Source organism: Pteropus medius, unplaced genomic scaffold, assembly GCF_902729225.1.
Source record: "Pteropus medius unplaced genomic scaffold, Ma_sr-lr_union100, whole genome shotgun sequence".
Lineage (NCBI taxonomy): Eukaryota > Metazoa > Chordata > Mammalia > Chiroptera > Pteropodidae > Pteropus > Pteropus medius.
The window spans coordinates 25,453,741-25,472,290 of record NW_024349519.1 but is presented as its reverse complement, the minus strand read 5'-3'; the positions used below and the strand labels follow the sequence as shown (position 1 = coordinate 25,472,290).

General features: G+C 38.6%; 1 protein-coding gene across 1 annotated transcript in view; it reads right to left on the bottom strand.

Annotated features, from left to right (window-relative positions):
• The window catches only part of TENM3 (teneurin transmembrane protein 3), a 546,591-nt gene that overhangs the window by 18,516 nt on the left and 509,525 nt on the right, over positions 1-18,550 (bottom strand). Inside the window, 2 exon segments of the mRNA XM_039882598.1 lie at positions 1,527-1,762; positions 3,022-3,197. Coding sequence (XP_039738532.1) covers positions 1,527-1,762; positions 3,022-3,197 — 412 coding nt within the window.

Sequence of the window (18,550 nt, the reverse complement as noted above, 5' to 3'; positions counted from 1 at the left end):
TCTAGTTTACAATGGCCCAAGGGAGTAGAGGTCCTGGGAAGAAGTAGTAAGTGGTGGTGGCAGATAGGAATTAAGACAGCTACTGAGTCCTAGGGTCAGTAGAAGAAAAGGCAGCAGCTAGAGTTTACTGTGGCAACAGCCCAAGACTCTAGGAAACTGGCCCAGAACAAGTTTGAGCTTGTTAGCTTGCCCATCATTTTACCTTCAACCCTAGTCCTGTTCTTCCCTCTTGTGTTCTATTGTTGTTGTTGTTGTTTTTCCCTCACTTCTCTCACTAAACTGACCCCCCTCCAGCCTCCCTAGCTGTTGCTCCTATCCTGATCCATGGGGCCTGAAGCTAGGGCATCCTGGCTCCCACCGTCTGGGATATGGGTAAGGTGAGAGCTATGTGTAGTTCTGAACACCTGCCTTGCAATTGAAGTAGAATCAGAATATAACCCGTAAGTTGGATACAGTATGTATTTGATTCACTGATTCTTTTTTTACTTCATTTATCTTTCTTGGAAATAGTCAGAAACAGTATGTAGTAGCTGTTTCTTACCCTGAAGGACTGTCAAGGTAAATAATGTTGGCCTGTTATAGTAATAATTTAATCACTTTTGATGTAGAAAACAATGACATTAATTGTACGTTTCATGTTTTGTTCTCTCTCCTTGATTTTAAGTATTTTTTTTTTAATGACGAGGGAAATAATTTTAGGAATAGTTATCTACAATTATCTGATAAGCTAAAATCTGTTTACTAATAGAAAGAATGAATCAGGTTCAGTTTATAATGAAGTTAGCTTTCTTGTCACCTGTGTTTCAGTACTTAATCTATGTTGTCTTTACCTAATAGGTGTCATAAATCACAGCTTGCTTCCTAGATATATTTGGCCCACAATGTGAGAGGGAGAAAAAAACTTCTAATGAGGCAATGAAGAAAACATTTTGCAGAGATTAAGTACACTAGCATAATCAGAAATATTACAGTTCTCCTAAAAATAATATAAATCATTAGTGAGGAGGCAGCAGTTAAGTTCTGATGTTGATACTCTTTAATGTGCCCAAACTGTACTTTAGAAATATTAAGAATGCAAAGAAAGAATCCACCTTTCAATGGCCAGCTCATCTCTTTCAATACATATGATTTGGAAAACTTTAAATATTTAAGCCAATTCTTATTTACCTTCACTCCTCCTGAGTGGGTAAAGGAAAAGTATAAGATTATTAAGACAATATTAGTAAAATAAGAATCAACTGACATGCAGGCCATTTGAGATTTGCTACATGCAATTTCCTAATTTCTCAGGGAAGAATTATTTTTAATCGTAGATATATTGAGAAAAAGCTTTTCTCAAATAGTTGGCTTTCATTATGAATGATCTTATGGCTTGATGGTTGGATATAACACTGTAAGGTAAGGCGCTACACTACTATGGCACTGGACAGATGAGGGTGAGTAGGAGATGAGTCCCAAGCCGGTCAGGGACAGTCGGCTACACAGCACAGAGGACTGGCAGCTGTCACCTGCTCTCTGACACTTACCCTGAGCTTTCGACCAAAGACATTGACTTTTCCTTGCGCTTGCTCTTTTCGGAATCTCCATTCCACCAAATTTTGACCATTTTCACCAGGAAGAGTCATGTTTCTTTTGGCAACTGTTGGATTAGCTGTGCCAGCCAGAATGTGTGGCTCTGTTTGGTAGTGCGAATCGAGACCACTGGCATAGATAATTCTCAGAGAGCCATCGTAACCAATCTGGTAACTGTTTCTTAACTGATCTAAAGAACAAGAAGCAGAAGACATGAACTATAGATATGGATTAAATAGTCGGTTATGCTGTTAGAAGCGATATAAATTTCTAAAACGTCAATCCTATAATAAACAGCGCTTAATGATGTCCTCTTAGAAAACAACAAAACAACTTTGATTTCTGGCATTTCATGCTGGAATACCTTTGGCTGAAGGAAAACTGGAGGGGAATTTAAAGTCCTTCTCCACCTTAGTAGATTCCTTTTTCTCATTTGCCTAATGAAATAAATGAGGGCTCAACCTCCATGGAATGTGCAGTAAGTGTTTTGCAAAGTGCCAAGAGTGTGCTCTTTTGGAGGCTGGTGTGTCACTTCCAACGACTTGGGAGGCCCCCTCCCTCCCCTATCCCTGTATCCTTTATCAAAGAACTTTGAAAAGATTTAATATCTGTACCGTTTATACCAAAAATACAAGGTGATATTCCCGGATATTGACTTAAAAAAAAGGGGAGTCATTTTATATTTGGTACAAAACACTTTCTTAGTGTAGGCTACACTTCAGTTTGAAAATTTTGCATAATATAGGACCATTTGGGAGAATAAATGAATTCAAGCAATATTAATTTTAGAGATTGTAGAGATTACCTGACAGAACTGGTAAAAAAGTGAGTCAAAGAAGTTTAACTCGGTTTTGGCAATTCTTCTTAGAACTATGGCCTCGCAATTGCAACTATCATTATAAACAGTCTTTTTCAAGTTTACATTAAAAAGGAATGTGGCAGGAGGTTCCTTCATAGAGATATTGGATATAGAATGAAGAAACTCAAAGGCCAGATATTACATTAAGGAGTACTCAGGATTAGGATAAAATTTCCAGTGACCACAAAATTTCCAGAATCCACATCAGATACTGGATCACATGGATTCAGAAAGTACTCTGCTTCATGGCAGTAAAGATACATACTTGGGAAAGCTGTGGAAGATACTCGAAAGGGTCTGATGATGCCCGTGAAGAGTTGGAGTTAAGTTGTTTTATTAAATGAGAGTGGAAAAAGACACTATTTCCAGGATAACATATTGTTTTATATATGATGTAATTTTATAATTAATTTTATATATAACCAAATAAACATTACATCTAGACATTAGATAATTTCATCAATATCTCTAGAATTATTATTTTAACTTTCCCTCTTCTGGTTCATTTTAGGAAACAGGGGTTGCCACATTGTATTTGGGTGCCAGTGGTATTTTAAAATTATTAGTTTAAAATTATGTTTCATGTCTACCTTGAACCATGGTGTAGAAAGAATCGATGGAGGACAAATTCGAAGTGATGCTGACATCTTCTTCTCGGCTAGATGACTCAATGTCCACTGTGATAGCTTTGTCCATGTCTCCATGAAGGTTTGTGACCACTCCAGTTGGAAATGTAACATTTGTCAGACGACCTTCGCTGTCATAGCTAAATAAAAAGGCATTAACTTGGTGTTAAATAGGAAACTGTAGGTCCTTCTTATAAATATAACATGCAGCAATATTAGCTGCACAAATTTGCAAGAATATTTGTCTTTGTGTAACAGCTATGCAGAACGAGGACTTCAAACATGCTTTGAAGTAATCAAAAGCCTGTTTAACATAGAAAAACCTCACCGGTGAGAGCAAGAGTAAACAGAATAGCTCTCCATCTCAGCATATTATTCTTTGAAGTGTGACCAAAATCCTCCTGCACAACTAATTTGCTGTTTCAAAGGGAACATATTTGCTGGTATTAAATTCCTTAGTATTTCTCCATATTTTCCACAAAGTAGATTTAATTCACCGTTATATCAGTTTTTAAAGTTTTGCTAACATAAGCTATCTATGGCAGTGCAATATGAATATATATACAACTTTGTAAAACAGGTATACATGCATGTATGTATTTGCATATGTAAACATATTCTTTTAGTATCTGGAGGCATCTTCAACCAATTAATAAAATAAAGTCTTTTAAAGACTTTCTTATTTCTCAGTTATTGACATACTTTATAATGGTAAATTGGAACTTAAATGTTGGTAGGTGTGGTGATAATCTATCTGGTCTATACTGATATTATAGCAATGGGTGATATTTTGAATGGTCATTCATTATCTTTACTGAAATGAAATGTAGTATTTCCTGACACTTAAAGATTATTTACTTTTTATTACACTTGATTTTTTAGCATATAAATATGAGGAACTTATAACTTAAATGTTAAGATCTATTTTAAAAAGCTGTCCTATAATTATAAATATGCATTATAGATACAACATATTACTAAATAATTAATTTTTTTAATGAGTTTTCTCTTTGTGGTAGCACCAGAGAAAATTTCAAAAATGACAATGTGGTTTGAAGAAAGAAAAAAATGCAAATACCAGATGAAAAACCAGGGATTTCCTTGGGACGACAATATACTTAAGGTTGGATTTCAGATTGATACTAAGGCTGCTTCGTTAATAAAAAGTCTAAGTGAAATGGAGACAAGAACCGTGTCCTACCTCAAATAAGCCCAGATGCAGAACTAGTAGGGGAAGAATCTAATAGTGAAATACATGTTACCAGAGGGGGAAAAGGTGGAGAGGATCATAATAATAGGTATAAATATGGGGTGACGAGGGAATAAGGGGTCGAAGAAAGCACTTAAATGATATTTTGTAATAAAAGGAGAGAGGGCTTTTGAGTATAAAAAATTAGCTTTGAAAAATAGGGTTAATAATTAGGAGAAGATCCCGGGTAATAAAAGTAGAGAAGATTCAGCAAGGGCAGTGTCATGGTAGAGCTTGGAAGGAAGGAAGGAAGGAGGAAGGAGAGACCCTGATGTCTGTTCAGGGCCAGTGATTGGTTGATCCCATTAATGCACTGGGAACAATATCAGTCAGATCATGGGTTTGACTGACTTGTTCTGACAATTTGCCATGCTGCTTAGCCAGAGGCAGGAACGGGCACTCAGGAGAGAGAAGCGCACGATGGAGAAATGAAGAGAAAGAAAATCCGCCATTAAGTGTACTCATTGTTTGGACCCACAAAAGGCAGAGCTGAAATAGAAAAGCAGGCTCCGTCCCCTCCCCACCAGCCGAAATGCCCCTAGCAGATTAAAGCATCAATGAAAGAAGCTCAGCATGGTTTATAGCTACTGTTGCTTTTTTGAAGAAATTATTGCTCCTGAAGAAACAAACATGACTAGGTCTATTTATACAATTATTTGACAAAACCAGCCTGAAGTTAAACCTTAACCTGGACATAAATCTTGCATTGCCTATGTTTCTCATACTATAATGTGAAGAATATGTTAATTGTGTTTTTAAGACGTTAACACCCTTTTGAATGCTCCTAAATAAAAGATAGTTCAGTATGGCATTATCCCCTCCTCCCCATTTTACAGATGGAAAAATGAAAACAGGATGTGGTTAAGTGACTTGGTCAGGCTCTGATTGCAACTCATGACTGGGCCATAATTGGATCTTTCAAGCGCCGGACCCCAGGCCCATTAGCCTTTGTGTAAATCACAGAACTTGATTTGAAGTGAAGGACCACAGCTTTATACAGATGATGCCACCTGCCAGCACTTTGCCGATTCCTTCTTGTCGCTGTCACTCACCTGCCCTTTTTCAACCCTTTTGCTGGTTTATGTTTTCAATCTAAAGTGGGAACGTCACCTTTCTCCTGCTGAAAGCATTTCTCCAACCTTTGCCTCTGCTCTTTCATTGGCTTTACCACACATTCCATGTCCTGCTGGGCAGGCATTTTGTATCACAGGATGCTGAGCACACTGAGATAGAGCGCAGGATGCGGCACGTTCAGACTCTAACCTATTAGCCTTTGGTTCTTTGGGAAATAAAAATACAAGTAACCTTTGTAGGTTGTGCAATTAGGATGACATAGTGTTAAGCTGAGATCTTAGTGGCCCAGCTTCACAGTTGAGCCCTGGAAGTTCTGCATTTTGCCTTGGGAGGAGTGAATCTGAGTTAAGGCACTAATGGGGCTGAAGTGCTTGCACAAGGCAGGCCAGGAAAGCTGGTGTAAGAGCCCTCGGAGCTTCTCCTAACCAGTCACCTAACAGCTTCTAAGCTCAATGGGCCAGTTACAGTGGGAAGGGATTGTGAATATGAAGAGCACAAGGTGTCCGGTTGGGGAAGGAAGTCATTCATACGTATGAAAACTTAACTATTGAAAGTGAGTGCTATGTGAGCGGTACCGACCGCCCGGCGCCTGGAGTGCAGGAAGGGGTGTTGTCATGCTGCAGCAGCGAAGGAAGGGCCACATCAAGGTGGGGACCCAAGCAGAGCCTTGAAGTCGACGCGGGCCTTGGGTAGAGAGGGCCGGGACGGCATTGCAGCCGGGAAAGGAGCAAGGGTGAGGGTGCGGAGGAACCAGGATGGAAGGACAGCGCGGCCAGGGAGCAGAGGAGCCTGGCTGGAGTGGGAGGTCCACGCAGGGTCCACCACGTGGAGGAGGGAGGCCTTGGGCGGGATCCATCACTGGGGACCGGCGAGTCGAAGAACAGTGTCGGCGGGAAAAGCGAAGATTTAATCAGGCTAACATGATGGCGAAGGAGCGTCGAAGGAGCCCAGGGGAAGGGTGACCGCGCAAGCAGTGAGTGTGTCCCAGGCTCGCACATTTTACAAACCAAGGGAAAAACAAGTCAAGAACCAACATAGAGTTTTTAAATAGAAAACGATCACCCGCCAGCCATCTTCATTATTTCACAAAGGAACGTCATGTAAATGTATCGAAGATAGAAAGGACCTAACTTCAGGATGAGAGACAGTTCTTTAAAAGGAATAAGCAAAGCTTTAGGAGAAAATCGTCCACATCATTATTTATTTATTTGTCATTTCAGTGTGGATCAGTAAAAACTTTTTTTTTTTTTTTTTTTTTTTTACATATTAGCACCTATGTCGAGAGAAAATGAAAACTAGATAAGAGATGTTAAAAATACCAGAGGACTCTGGGTAAGGAAGTGAGAGATGATAAATAGTCAGGGATGACTTTCAGGTACTTTCAGAAACGCCAGGTGAATCCTTCTTTACTGGAACAAAATTAGAAATGCAACACACCAGCAAATGTCCAACTGTCCTCTGACATGCTGGGGCCCTAGGTACTAAAAGAGGCCTTCCCACCAAACATATGCCTCTGGACATATTCTCTGATAATGTGCAATCTTGTGGCTTTACTTAACGTCGCTCGGCCTTGGTGGTGAACTAGCCCCGCCTAGGTTGTATATTTGAGATGTAGTTTTCTTTCATTAGCTTTTTGAATTTACAGTGCGATAAGCTCTAGGGAATCCGAACAGAACATCAACTTCATCATCTCCATTCCACTCGTCTGGCCTTAGCCTCCGAGCTTCGAATTCATAACGCAGCACATTCTTTCTGCTTCCGATTAACCCCTCTTCACAAAGGACTCTTGCTGGAAAAGACAAACTCCCTCAGGCCTTAATGACCTTCTGCTCTTTCACTGATGGGATGCCCTTATTTGATGTTTATCTATTTGTTCGTCTTTAATTTTGATTGCGTTTTTTGCCTAGACTTGCTGTTTTAGCCTTTGTGGTACATTTGAAAATCTCTTTTCAAGTTTCCTAAGCAGTAGGATTATCGACAAAGGCCCCAGAGATCAGAGCTTCAGCCATTTTTAGTTGAAAATGCTGTATTCGTCCCGACGTGAAATTTTCCCTCTCTCCTCCTCACAGACAAGAAGTTCCCAACTCTTCAATTTTCCTTCATAATGTCTCTCGGAGATTTATCTTCCCATTCTCACAGCTGCCCTAGATTTAAAACTGGTCTTTTTGCCTCTTCCCATATTCACTGATACCAAGTTAATCTTCTGAAACACCACTATGATAATACTTCTCTGCTTAAACATCTTTAGTGACTCCTCAACTGAGAGAAAATTGACTGACTTAGATTGTTACCAACACACGTCAATAGACTATTGATATTGCAAATTTATTCAAGTGGAAACAGTGTGCAGTTCTTGAAAATTTCCTTTACAGTTCAACAACAGGATTATCTATTGTCTTCAGTGCTTTCCCGTAAGATTGCTTCTTTGATCAAATGTTATGTTTTTAAAATCATCTTCTGCCTTTGAAAACAATCTGTGTAAATCTGAGCAGGGCGTTAGAGAAGCAAGTAACCGAAGATGAGACTAAATTATAACTCTGGAGAGGTGGCGTATGTGCTTTGCCCCTGCAACCTGACATTGAACTGGCCTGTCTGAAAGATGAGACATTTACGTACTTACTCGTATGATGTTGGCAGTGCCCCTCTGCCAAACCTTTTCTCTCTCCCCCTAGGAAGAGTGAATGAGAGCCAGCTAATTGTATGTTATCACTGGTTTCTCCAGTCAAACTCAGCCTGTTTGAGAAGGCGAGGCGGCAGGAGATGTTGGTTTGGGTACACTCTGGAGGCCTCTGGATAAGATAATGATCAAATTTAGTCATGAATGGCCCTTCTGTGTCTTCCCCAGGGCCATCCCAGAATAAGCCTACTCTGAAAGAAGCTTAGTGGGGGTACATCCTGTCTGCTTTCGGACTTGAATCACAGGAAGGACTCCCATTCAAGACTCATCTAACCTATCTTCTCCCACTGTGCCCCTTACACAGAGGGAGACTCTTTTCTCCAATCTATTGCAGTTCAAATTTCCTTTCACAGTTTAACAGCCAGCAGTCCCCCTCCCCCCAAATCCCCTCAATCTTGCCATCTGTTTGGCAATGCTTTTTTTTCACAATGCTAATGTGTAACAGCTTCTTATCTGTCATTGTGGTAAAGAGGAACACAATTACTAACCCTATCATAACAAAAACGTATGCATCAATCACTCAATCCTCACTCCTGATGAAGGACACGCACCAACAGCAAAATCAGAACAGAACCTGATTTTAACTTCTCATGGTGGACTGGCTTGGAATCCTAAGTGCAATAATGTGATTTGGAACACTAATAGCAAAAGAATTTACATTTAAGTATTCTAGGAGTGAATCTGAGATTTATGTATCTTAACAATGATCTCATAGACAAATCACAATTTCTTTGAATTCAGCAGTAATGCTGTCAGGAGGACGTACTAAAATATCAGGTTCTGGAAAGAACATGCAAAATGATTCCATCATTAAGGTAAGTAGAACAATCACTCAACTCCTAAATCATGAGTTCATCTGGTACTCAGTTGACTGCTATTTATGTATTAACAAAAATGACAGGAAAAATGCAAATAAGAAAGACAAAAGAAAGAAGGATTTTACATGATTTTTGTCTCAAGTGCTAAGAGGACCCTGATGAGAAAGAGGGAGAATTGCATGTGGGGGTGGGGGAGAGACAGGAGAGGCAGCTAACACCTACTTCAGTTTCTCTGTGGCTGTTGTATTTCATTCAGAGGTCTGTCTTGCTGATGGGCAAATTCTGACCAGTGCTTTACTCAGTAAAACCAGAAAGGGCAGTAGTCCACAGTCAGGCCACTATTGTCTTGTTTTCAAACACCTCCGATAACATGAGTTCAGGAGCACAGACAAGGACATAGCCTTCCTCACCTCCGGTCCAGCTCTTGTTTTGAACATTGAGCCTAGTGATAGATGGTCACAGACAGGCCATATTTTCAAAGACTGAATTCAAGAAAAGTGACCCAGTGCCTCTTTCCGTACATGGTCACTACCATATCAGGGAGACCTGACAAAGCAATAATGCCCCCAGCTCTGAAATTCGTAGGCCTTGAGACAAAGGCAGCTAAGTCAGGACATTCCAGAATTAGTTCCCTTTGGGGTTTGAAAGATTCTGGGGTAGCCACCATTATGAGAAGAATCATATATGTCATTAAAATAAAAACTCATTTCTTGACTGAGGAAGGTTGACATGAACAAGGCTTATCTTAGTTGTTTAGATAACACGTCTTATGCAGGTCTTGAAATATAGACTTGCTAGACAGCTGATGTCAAGGGAAATTTTTGCTCCAAAGAATCTGTAAGACAGAACTGTGCATACCCTCATCCTCCTGGATTTATTCCACAGGGCCCTGAAGTGCTCAGAGACAAATTCATCCTTCTCTTTTATCTCCTTCTTTGTATTCTGGCCCTTGTTCCACCATGCACAGACTCCCCACCCAGGAAATGGCTGTGCAATGAGTGAGGACAAGGAGGGATTTGGCAGACTTAATGGTAAGTTGGAAAGGTGTTTTTTTGTTTTTGTTTTTGTTTTTGTTTTTTTTCGTCCATTTGAAAAGAGAAATCAAACTTATTATTATAAATTGCTATTATAGTACCGGCATAATAGAAAAGATATTAGATTTGATAGAAATGCAATATGCCTTACAATTTTAGCAAGGGAAATTCGGTAATGTGTTAAATGATGTTTCTTTTGAAATACGCCTTGACAGGGATCTATGAAAAGTGGAAAAGAAATGTCAGAATCACAGATTTTTTAGAGTAGGAAGGGAGTTTTAATTATTAAGAGGTCTTTCATTTTATAGGGAGGGAACAAAATTTTAAAGAGGTGCTGTGACTTGCCCACAATTAGCAGTAAGTGACAAAATCAGAACTGGAACCTAAGTTTCTAAGTCCAGTGCCTTTTCAGTCATCCTATGCTGCCTCTCAGAAAAGAGACCAGGTAAAGAACATAAAGAAAGTGGCACCAAGGAACTAATGAAATGTCAATAATTTGGAAAACTGAGGTGAATATGAAATAATTGAAAGTAAAAACAACAGCAGTATTGGAGAGAATGCAGAATCTAAGGTGAAACAATATTTAGACTAAGATGTTGTCTATTCACAAGCTTTACGAGAGAAAATGAATATCGTGCCAAGTGTGAGGAGCAAGGGAGAGCAGAGGACTAGTCAAACTTGGGTAGTTAAGGAGCACAAGGGAGTAAAGAAAGGGGGTAAATGCAGAAAATGATGTAATACACAAGGGGAAGCACAGAGTTGAAGGTTTCAAAAAGTTAGGGACACAGTACCTAGTAGCAGAAGGTACATCCTCAAGGGCTAACGTAGGTACCGCTTTAAGCCACAGGAAACTCCAGTTTGAAGATTCACATATGCACATTCTCCAGATCTCGTAACTAGATCTTCCACCCTCCTTTTCAGTGTGATTTCTTTCATACTCTTGACTTCAGCTCTTTCCATGGCTCTCACATCCACTTCTCTAGAATTGACTTCGACTAAGTTCTAAGCAGCCATCTGTGACCACATGCTAGACTGTGCTATCGTAACCTCAAAATCATAGTTTCTAAATCTGAACTCATCATTTGTCTCCCAACCTGCTGCTCGCCTATATTTCTCTTACCCACTAAGTCCCTAAGTAAGGAGATCCTCTTTCTCCCTCCCCTCTTGCAGTCACCAAGTTACATTTCATTTCCTAATGATTAACCTACCACCTTTTCTGTAATTTCAGTGCCCATCTCTGGTTCAGGCCTTCATTTCTTAACTAGATTTACTGTCTCCTGACTCCCCCTGCCCTTTTTTTAGCCGCCTACTTTTCTGCCTCAAATCTATCCTTGGATTGTCACCAGACGGACGTGTCGCATTCCCGTTAAACTCCTTTGTCAGAGCCCTGCGTACCCGCGTGGAAGACCCACCAGACACGTCGGTACAGCCCTGCCTGATCGGAAGGGTGACCCTCCTCTCCGGTCTCGCCTTCCCACTCCCCTCCACATTCTATGCTCCAAGCTGCATGCTCTCTCCCAAACCGGCCATGCTCAGCTGCCTGCGGAAACACTCTACCTCTGCTCGCCGACCTTTATTCACACCTCTCAAGAACAAGCTTAAAATTTTACCCCCTTGGGAAGCTTTCTCACCTCATGCCTGTCCCCAGGCCCCAAACCCATTTAGGACGCTCCTCCATACCTTCGACACACATTTAACGACTCTCTTTGCACTTACTATTAGAATTATTTACTTCTGTCTCCCTCAGCGGACCCCGAGCTCCTGGAAACAAAGGTATGTGTCTTTTAGCTCTGCATTCTCCAGCATCTAACACCAGTACCTGACACATAACGATTTCTTATTGAATGAATAAGTGTATGGGAGAAGAAATGAATGCCAGGGCATTGGTGGATAAATGCAAAATGCTTGATGACCAAAGGGCATAGACAAAATTCTCAGCTTATCAATATCTATGAGGTTTAAAATAATTTAATAATTTGCCAATCAGTGTGCTTTTGCAATGTCACACTTAAAGACTCTCACTTGCTCTAAAGATTTTCATTTTCTTTAAGGCAGCATAACTGCTTTTGGAAAAAGTGCCTGGACCAGTGCCAAATGGGATTAACCGTGTCTGTGGGTATACCTTTGTGTTAAGGAGAATGACGTATACTTTAAAAATTAAGTTAAAAAAACAGAATTCTTAATTACATTAATGTTTGAATGAATTCATCTTTAATCGAATATGTACATATAGATATGTACATGAAGATAAACTGTAGAGTATAGCCTTTCTCACTAGTTCTGGATTATAAATAACCATGGCATAAACTCATTTCTTTGGGTCTTAAAGGTTTTAGATTTAGTCATCCTGACTACTTTTTCATTTAGGTAGGAACTGTCTCATGCATTTAGACACTTAGCCATTTGTCCCTTCAGATTATAACATTCTTGCAACCTTTCTTTTGTTACTATAACTCTGATCCAGCTTAAAAACATCATCTATGAGTAAAGAACTTTCTTCTAATTTCAGGGAGGGCTTATGTTTGCCTTTATTAGAACTCAGTTCCTTCCTTCTCTTTCCAGAGTTCGAAACAGAATAAGGTCTTCCTTCTAGCTGATGCATGACATGTATTCATTAAATACTTAAATTAATTATTCCTTTAGATATACTACAAGTTTTTTTTCGGCCTTGGCTTTTTACACCCTTTTTCCTTAAAAGGCTCAGAGATGAAAAAAAAAATCTTAATTTATATAGACTTAAATTCTTAAGATAGATTTAAAGGGAATAAAATTTAGTTTTTAGCCAGAGTTACAGAGTGGTATTTCTTTACATCACCATTTCTCAGAAGTTCTGAGATCTCACTTTAAGAACCACACATTTATCAAACCTGAGGCCTAGGAAGTCTTTTGAAGTGTGTGAGTGTATGTTTATGAGATGTGGTAGTGGTGTCGGGTGGGAGGCACGTGAAGAGAGGAATCAGGGTGATGTGAAAAGTGTGGGTGGTATCCTCTAAGTCTTATCTCCCTCGTAGATGGCCTCCCCGAAACCTGGGAGAGAGTTTAGAAAAGGACAATGTCCACATTAGTTCTGCATGTGCAGCCTCCAGACCTGAAACCATTCTAGGATCCTGGAATACATGCTTTTCTGGGAGGCCGAAGAGTTAGGGTAGCCAGGTTTGAGGGCCGCTGAAGTTGCTTTTATTTTATTATGATGGAATGAGCCAGAGACGCCGAGAGTCTCTAAAAAATAGCCAACTGTTAATCTTTGGTTCTGTGATTGTGAAAAATAAAATAAAAAGTTCCCTTTCACTGGTTGCCAATGTGTAAATTTCTTGCCCTGTTATTAACAATCCTTTAAAATGGCAGGTATATATAACTCAGTCTTAGGGTATATCATTTGATAATCACTGTGTAAGGGAAGCTGCTGATACACACAGCTATGAGGCTATCACGTCGTCCATCTAATTTAGACAGGTACGTAATTAGTTTAAACAGGGAATTCAACACTTGGAAGCTGCATTTACTTACTCTTGAACCATTATGGAGCAATTGAGCACATCCAGCACATTAATTTTCTAAACGGAACACACCGAAAGAGTTAATGCAGTCCTGTAACTATCGCTACCCTGCAAATTCTACTAAGAATATCTCAGAAATTTTATGCTTTATTATGCACTGAGATATACAGAGAAAATCTGATGAATCTGTTTTTAATTCTTCTGGGATTTTTTTGAATGATCTAAATAAAACACGATTTCCCCATTTCCCTTTCTGCTTTGAAACCTAGACAGAACTAATTATTTCTCAAAACTAGACTGCAGAAGGAAATTGGACTAAATCAAGTATTAATAAAAGTATTATCTTAGTCATGTTCAGGTTGATGTTCGAAATGCACAGCACCCATTTTAATCAGTTGCTTACATATTTTTTATTGATGTCCCAGGAATACACATTCTGGTCAAAAATTTAAAGCCAAATTATTAAACAATTAAACAAAACAGCAAAAATGGAAATCGACTATAGCATTTCCCCACGATTTTGAGTGATCTGCTGATAAAATCTCTTATGAATCATTCTTAATGTCCCAAATTTTTCTCTCCGTGAAGACAGCAAGAAAAAGCAAAAAGAAAAAGGAGGGGAGCCAAGCACCATTTTTAGATAAGTATTTATAAGATGGGCTGTTTTATCTTTAATGCAGTTTCTGTTTCAACGTTTGAGTTTTTTGGGTTGGATGTCAGACACCTATCAAAGGAAAGGTTTTTCTCTCAGTTTTGTCCTGTGGAAGATGCCTCTACAATTTTGCTAACATCAGAAGCTATTATAGTAACACACACATAAGGAGAACATAACATGGCACTGATGTCAGGCTATTTGGACATGATTCAGTGTCAATGAGAATGGATACGTCCTTTCTAATTTGGAATAAACGTCATTGAGTTTTCCAAATTATCTGAGCTTTCTGTGCACTGTTTGGAATTTGTAGCACAGGCATCCCTCACACTGCGTCTGCTTCCTCCTCTGAGATTCTTTCTTTGATTCTCTCACAGAGTGTCAGAACCGGTGTCGACGAGACTCGTGGGTTTGCCATGGATACAGAGTTAAGTTCATTATAAAGAAATGGTTCAGAAGCTCATTCTGAAATTGCTAAGCTCGAATGAGGGACAATAAAGCACCCAAATGAGAAGCTGGAGACCCATATATACCTACATAAATGCGTTAAAGCTGCAACTCATTTATTTGCTCTGTAAATCTGAATATAACTCACAAAAGATCACAGAGTCAGCCCTGCATATAGAAAAGCTCCACATGGTCAAAGTCCCAAGATAGAAAAACCGTCACCAACCTGGTGGTGTGCATGTACATATCAGCGAGAACTCATGGCTTTTTTTTCCATGTTGACTTCTTTAACCAGATAGAAGAGCCTCTACTATGTCTAAATGGTTTGTATTTTATGGGGCAAGCAAGCAGAGAACTGTGAAATGTCATTTACAATTAAATAATTTATTCTATTGCCCGATTCAATACACTGGATTAGCTTTTGGGTGCATTCAAGTGTAAGAACTGTGGTTTCACTTTGGGTATGAACTTTTTAAATAATAAATTTTTAGCAAGTGAGATATTTTTGGTTGCCCTGGAATTACTCTAGCCAAGGAATTATAATGTATGATAATTGTTTTTAAATGGTATGAAGAGAAGCATGGAACAGTTCTTAATACTAAGTGAAGGGAGTAACTAGGCTTATCACAGTGTCCTCACACAAGGAGACCTCATTAGCTAACTGGACATCCTGTCTACTGCACAGCAAGTCAGTGAAGAGGTGGTCTCAGACAAGACGGCTTATTCAATCAGTAATAAATATTCAGTTCACGAGACATTTCAGAGATTTCAAAGCTGAGTTATAAACCATCTGATACCCTCTATAGTTTCCCTATCACACCAGCAAGTAGCATGCTTAGGAATACTGGCCACTTCTCTAACGAATCGCAATGCGGACATGTAATTACCAGCACGTGGAGAGAAACTGCTGCCAAGAAGAAAATAAAATAAAGGTCTTTGTGCTTTAAAAGCTATTGATGTTCCCTAAAAAGTCACTCTTGCCTATTTTGTTACTGATGATATGCTCGGGTCAGGTATCAGGTTTTCTTATCCTAGAATCACCCTTTCTGACACCAGGCACAGCAATACATTCCAACTGCATATGCACAGGAAACGTTTTCTGTCTTTACTCCTTAACTCCTTTACACTAACATTTCAAAAGAAAGTGCTATCAATATGAAGTCATATTTTCACTAATTATTGTGATAATAAGACCAACTGAGAAAGTCCTTATTTTATAAAGAAAAAAAAAGTGGGTAAACGTGTAATATTGGGTAAATCTATTTTGTTTTATTTACTTATTTTTTAGCTTTAAACAATTGTTATATTTAGCATTTACATTGATAATATTTATACATTGCTATATATAAAGCTATAATAATATAATATATGCATTCAACTCAAGCTAAGAAGATTTTTTGTGTCATTTAAAAAAATTATTTTATTACTAGTTTCAAGTATACAGGACTTTGGTTAGACATTTATATAGTTTATAGGGTAAATCTATTTTTAAAAATCAACAACAAAAATGGAAGCGTTAATATTTTCAGCATTAACTACTGGTACAGGGAGGTCTGAACTATCTCAGAAAGCAAGAGAATATTTATATGGGGCCTTTTCCACGGAGCCTTGCCCAGGGCCTGCTATAGGTTTTATCAGACCCTTTTCTATAAATAAATAGTCACCTGTCTACATCTTTGGTTTATTCCTCTAAGACATAGTTATGGAGAGAATTCCATATGCATTACAACATTCCACGAATTGTGGGAGCCATAAAGAAATTAAATAGTTTGCGTTTTATAAAATACTTTCACATTTTATTCTGTACTCACACCAGTACTGTGACAGGTTAACGGTACATTAAACCTTACACTGAGAAAAAATGTAAAATTAAAACGTGTAAGTAATTCGAGCTAGTTCTCTTTTTAATTTCTCTGGTAGAAATTATAGTAACTATACTTTTGTCAGCAGGCAAGTTTTATCGATTCCGGGTCTTTTCCCATCTGTTTCTATCCTATACAGCTTTAATCTGAAGGCATTTTAAACACTAGGCTAGTCAGAAAGCTGGACATGTACAAATAGTAATTGGGGCTAAAAAGTTTAATTTCTCTTTGCAAGGTATTTGTGCAGTAAGATGATTATAGAACAAGTATCAGCTCTAGGGACTGGTGTCATGAAAATTGTAGAAAACAGGAGTTTTTCAGTTGGGAATGGTTGTTTCTTTTCACAGTCTCTTTGCGGTTTTGGTAAAACTCTGACCCTTGTGAAAACTCTCAAATACCTTCTTTATGAAATTATAAAGTACCCTTTGAAGGTCTAAATTAGACATACAGTACTATAAAAATAGGAAGGAAACTATTACAAATATGTACTAGTACTCTGGGAGTCTGCCAGCTCACCAGTAACTACAAATACTAAGTTAAGTCTGGCAGGATTCTGAGTCTCCACAGCCTCTACTGGGACCTCACATCTACTCACATGTCGAAGTCAGGATAAAATAAACAGAAACTATCGTCAAGGCTCTGATGAGTAGAGATAGGGGTGGAATTTATCCATTGACAATCTCAAACTTAAGCAGACAAAATGTGTCAGAAGGGACCATGCTTTGGAGAAGCTGCATGTTAATGACACTCCCCACCCTTCTTTGGCTATGTTTTAGAGTTTCTCACTCTCAGAAGAGGAGGGCCCTTGTTCTTTTACAGCCAAATTATAGGAATGTATGGAAAGAAAACAAATGGTCATTTGTCATTCTGACATGATGGTTTTGAATTAGGTTAAGTGCTCTATTTTTTTCCTGTCTCATATTGTATGTAATATGCTGTTTTGTAAAGTGCATAAATATTTCTTAGAAATCTTTTAGTTGTGTCTTTGCTATGGGCACCTAGAGGAAAGTTAACAGAAACACTGTTTTTAAAAATCAATATTTCTGTTAATTTTATTAGAAAAGTTATTTTTTAAGCACTGGTGTGTTAAAGCACTATATTCTTAAACACACATACATATATATAATTATGAGGTTTATATTGTTAAAATATTTTAAAATGCTTTTTATAATAGCTCCCTTTACTGTAACTTATCTAAATATGATCTAATAGATATACTTTAAATATGATGTCATAAGTTTGTATTAGTGAAAATATGATTGTGATATATTTAATTAAAAACTTTTATTCTTTAAAACAGTGCTTGCCCATTCATTATATCCACAAGATTGGCTTGCCAACTCGGCCTCTACTTTAAGCTGCCATGCTGCTTCTCAACTAAGCCTTAAGTTCTTTGAGGGTGTTTATTAGAGAAATGTGTCTTCGGTGCACCATATTTAAAGAAAAGGTAAAAATCCCAAATTTGTTTATACTAACTCCACCAATGGAGCATATCCCTTTGTCTAATTTTCCAAACTTGAGGAAAAGTCACTTGTAGGTCACAGGTAAACCACTGTACCTGCTGCAAGAAGTTCATGTGTCAGTAGTAACCCACATGGTGAACTTGTGTGGTGTCAATTCCTGGGAACAAAAAAGGACGCGTTCTAAAATGGCTCACAGAGCAGAGCTTGGGTCCCAGACTGCACCGAAAACTTATTTCTCTATTTTTCCCCCTGCTTTCAACTAAATTGAAACCCTACCAATGCCACCAGCATTTCCCGAAGATCTTATAATCAAGGCAGCTCTCCTGCCCAGTCGCATCTGATGGTAGCACTTTTTCTGTACTCTTTTTTGCCTCTTTGGCAACCGAGCCTACTATCGCTTTGAAAATGGTGCAAAGGAAGTGCTTTCCATTAACTTCCAATTTATTCCTTTCCTATTGCGATCCTAAAACGAGCAAAAGGAATGTTAAGAACAGAATTTTAATGTAATTCAGTTGAAAGGTTTGTTTCTCTGACAAAATCATGCTGCTGGGTAACATTCATTTTATTAAAAGGGAATCTGTCAAAAAAGAATAGCAATTCAAGCTACCAGAGAACTAAGCTTTCTGTACAAGATCCATTCCACAAAAGTTGTACAAAAATATTTGTTTATTGGATCATTTTTTCTACTGACTTTTATTATAATTTTAGAGGTGTGCTCCT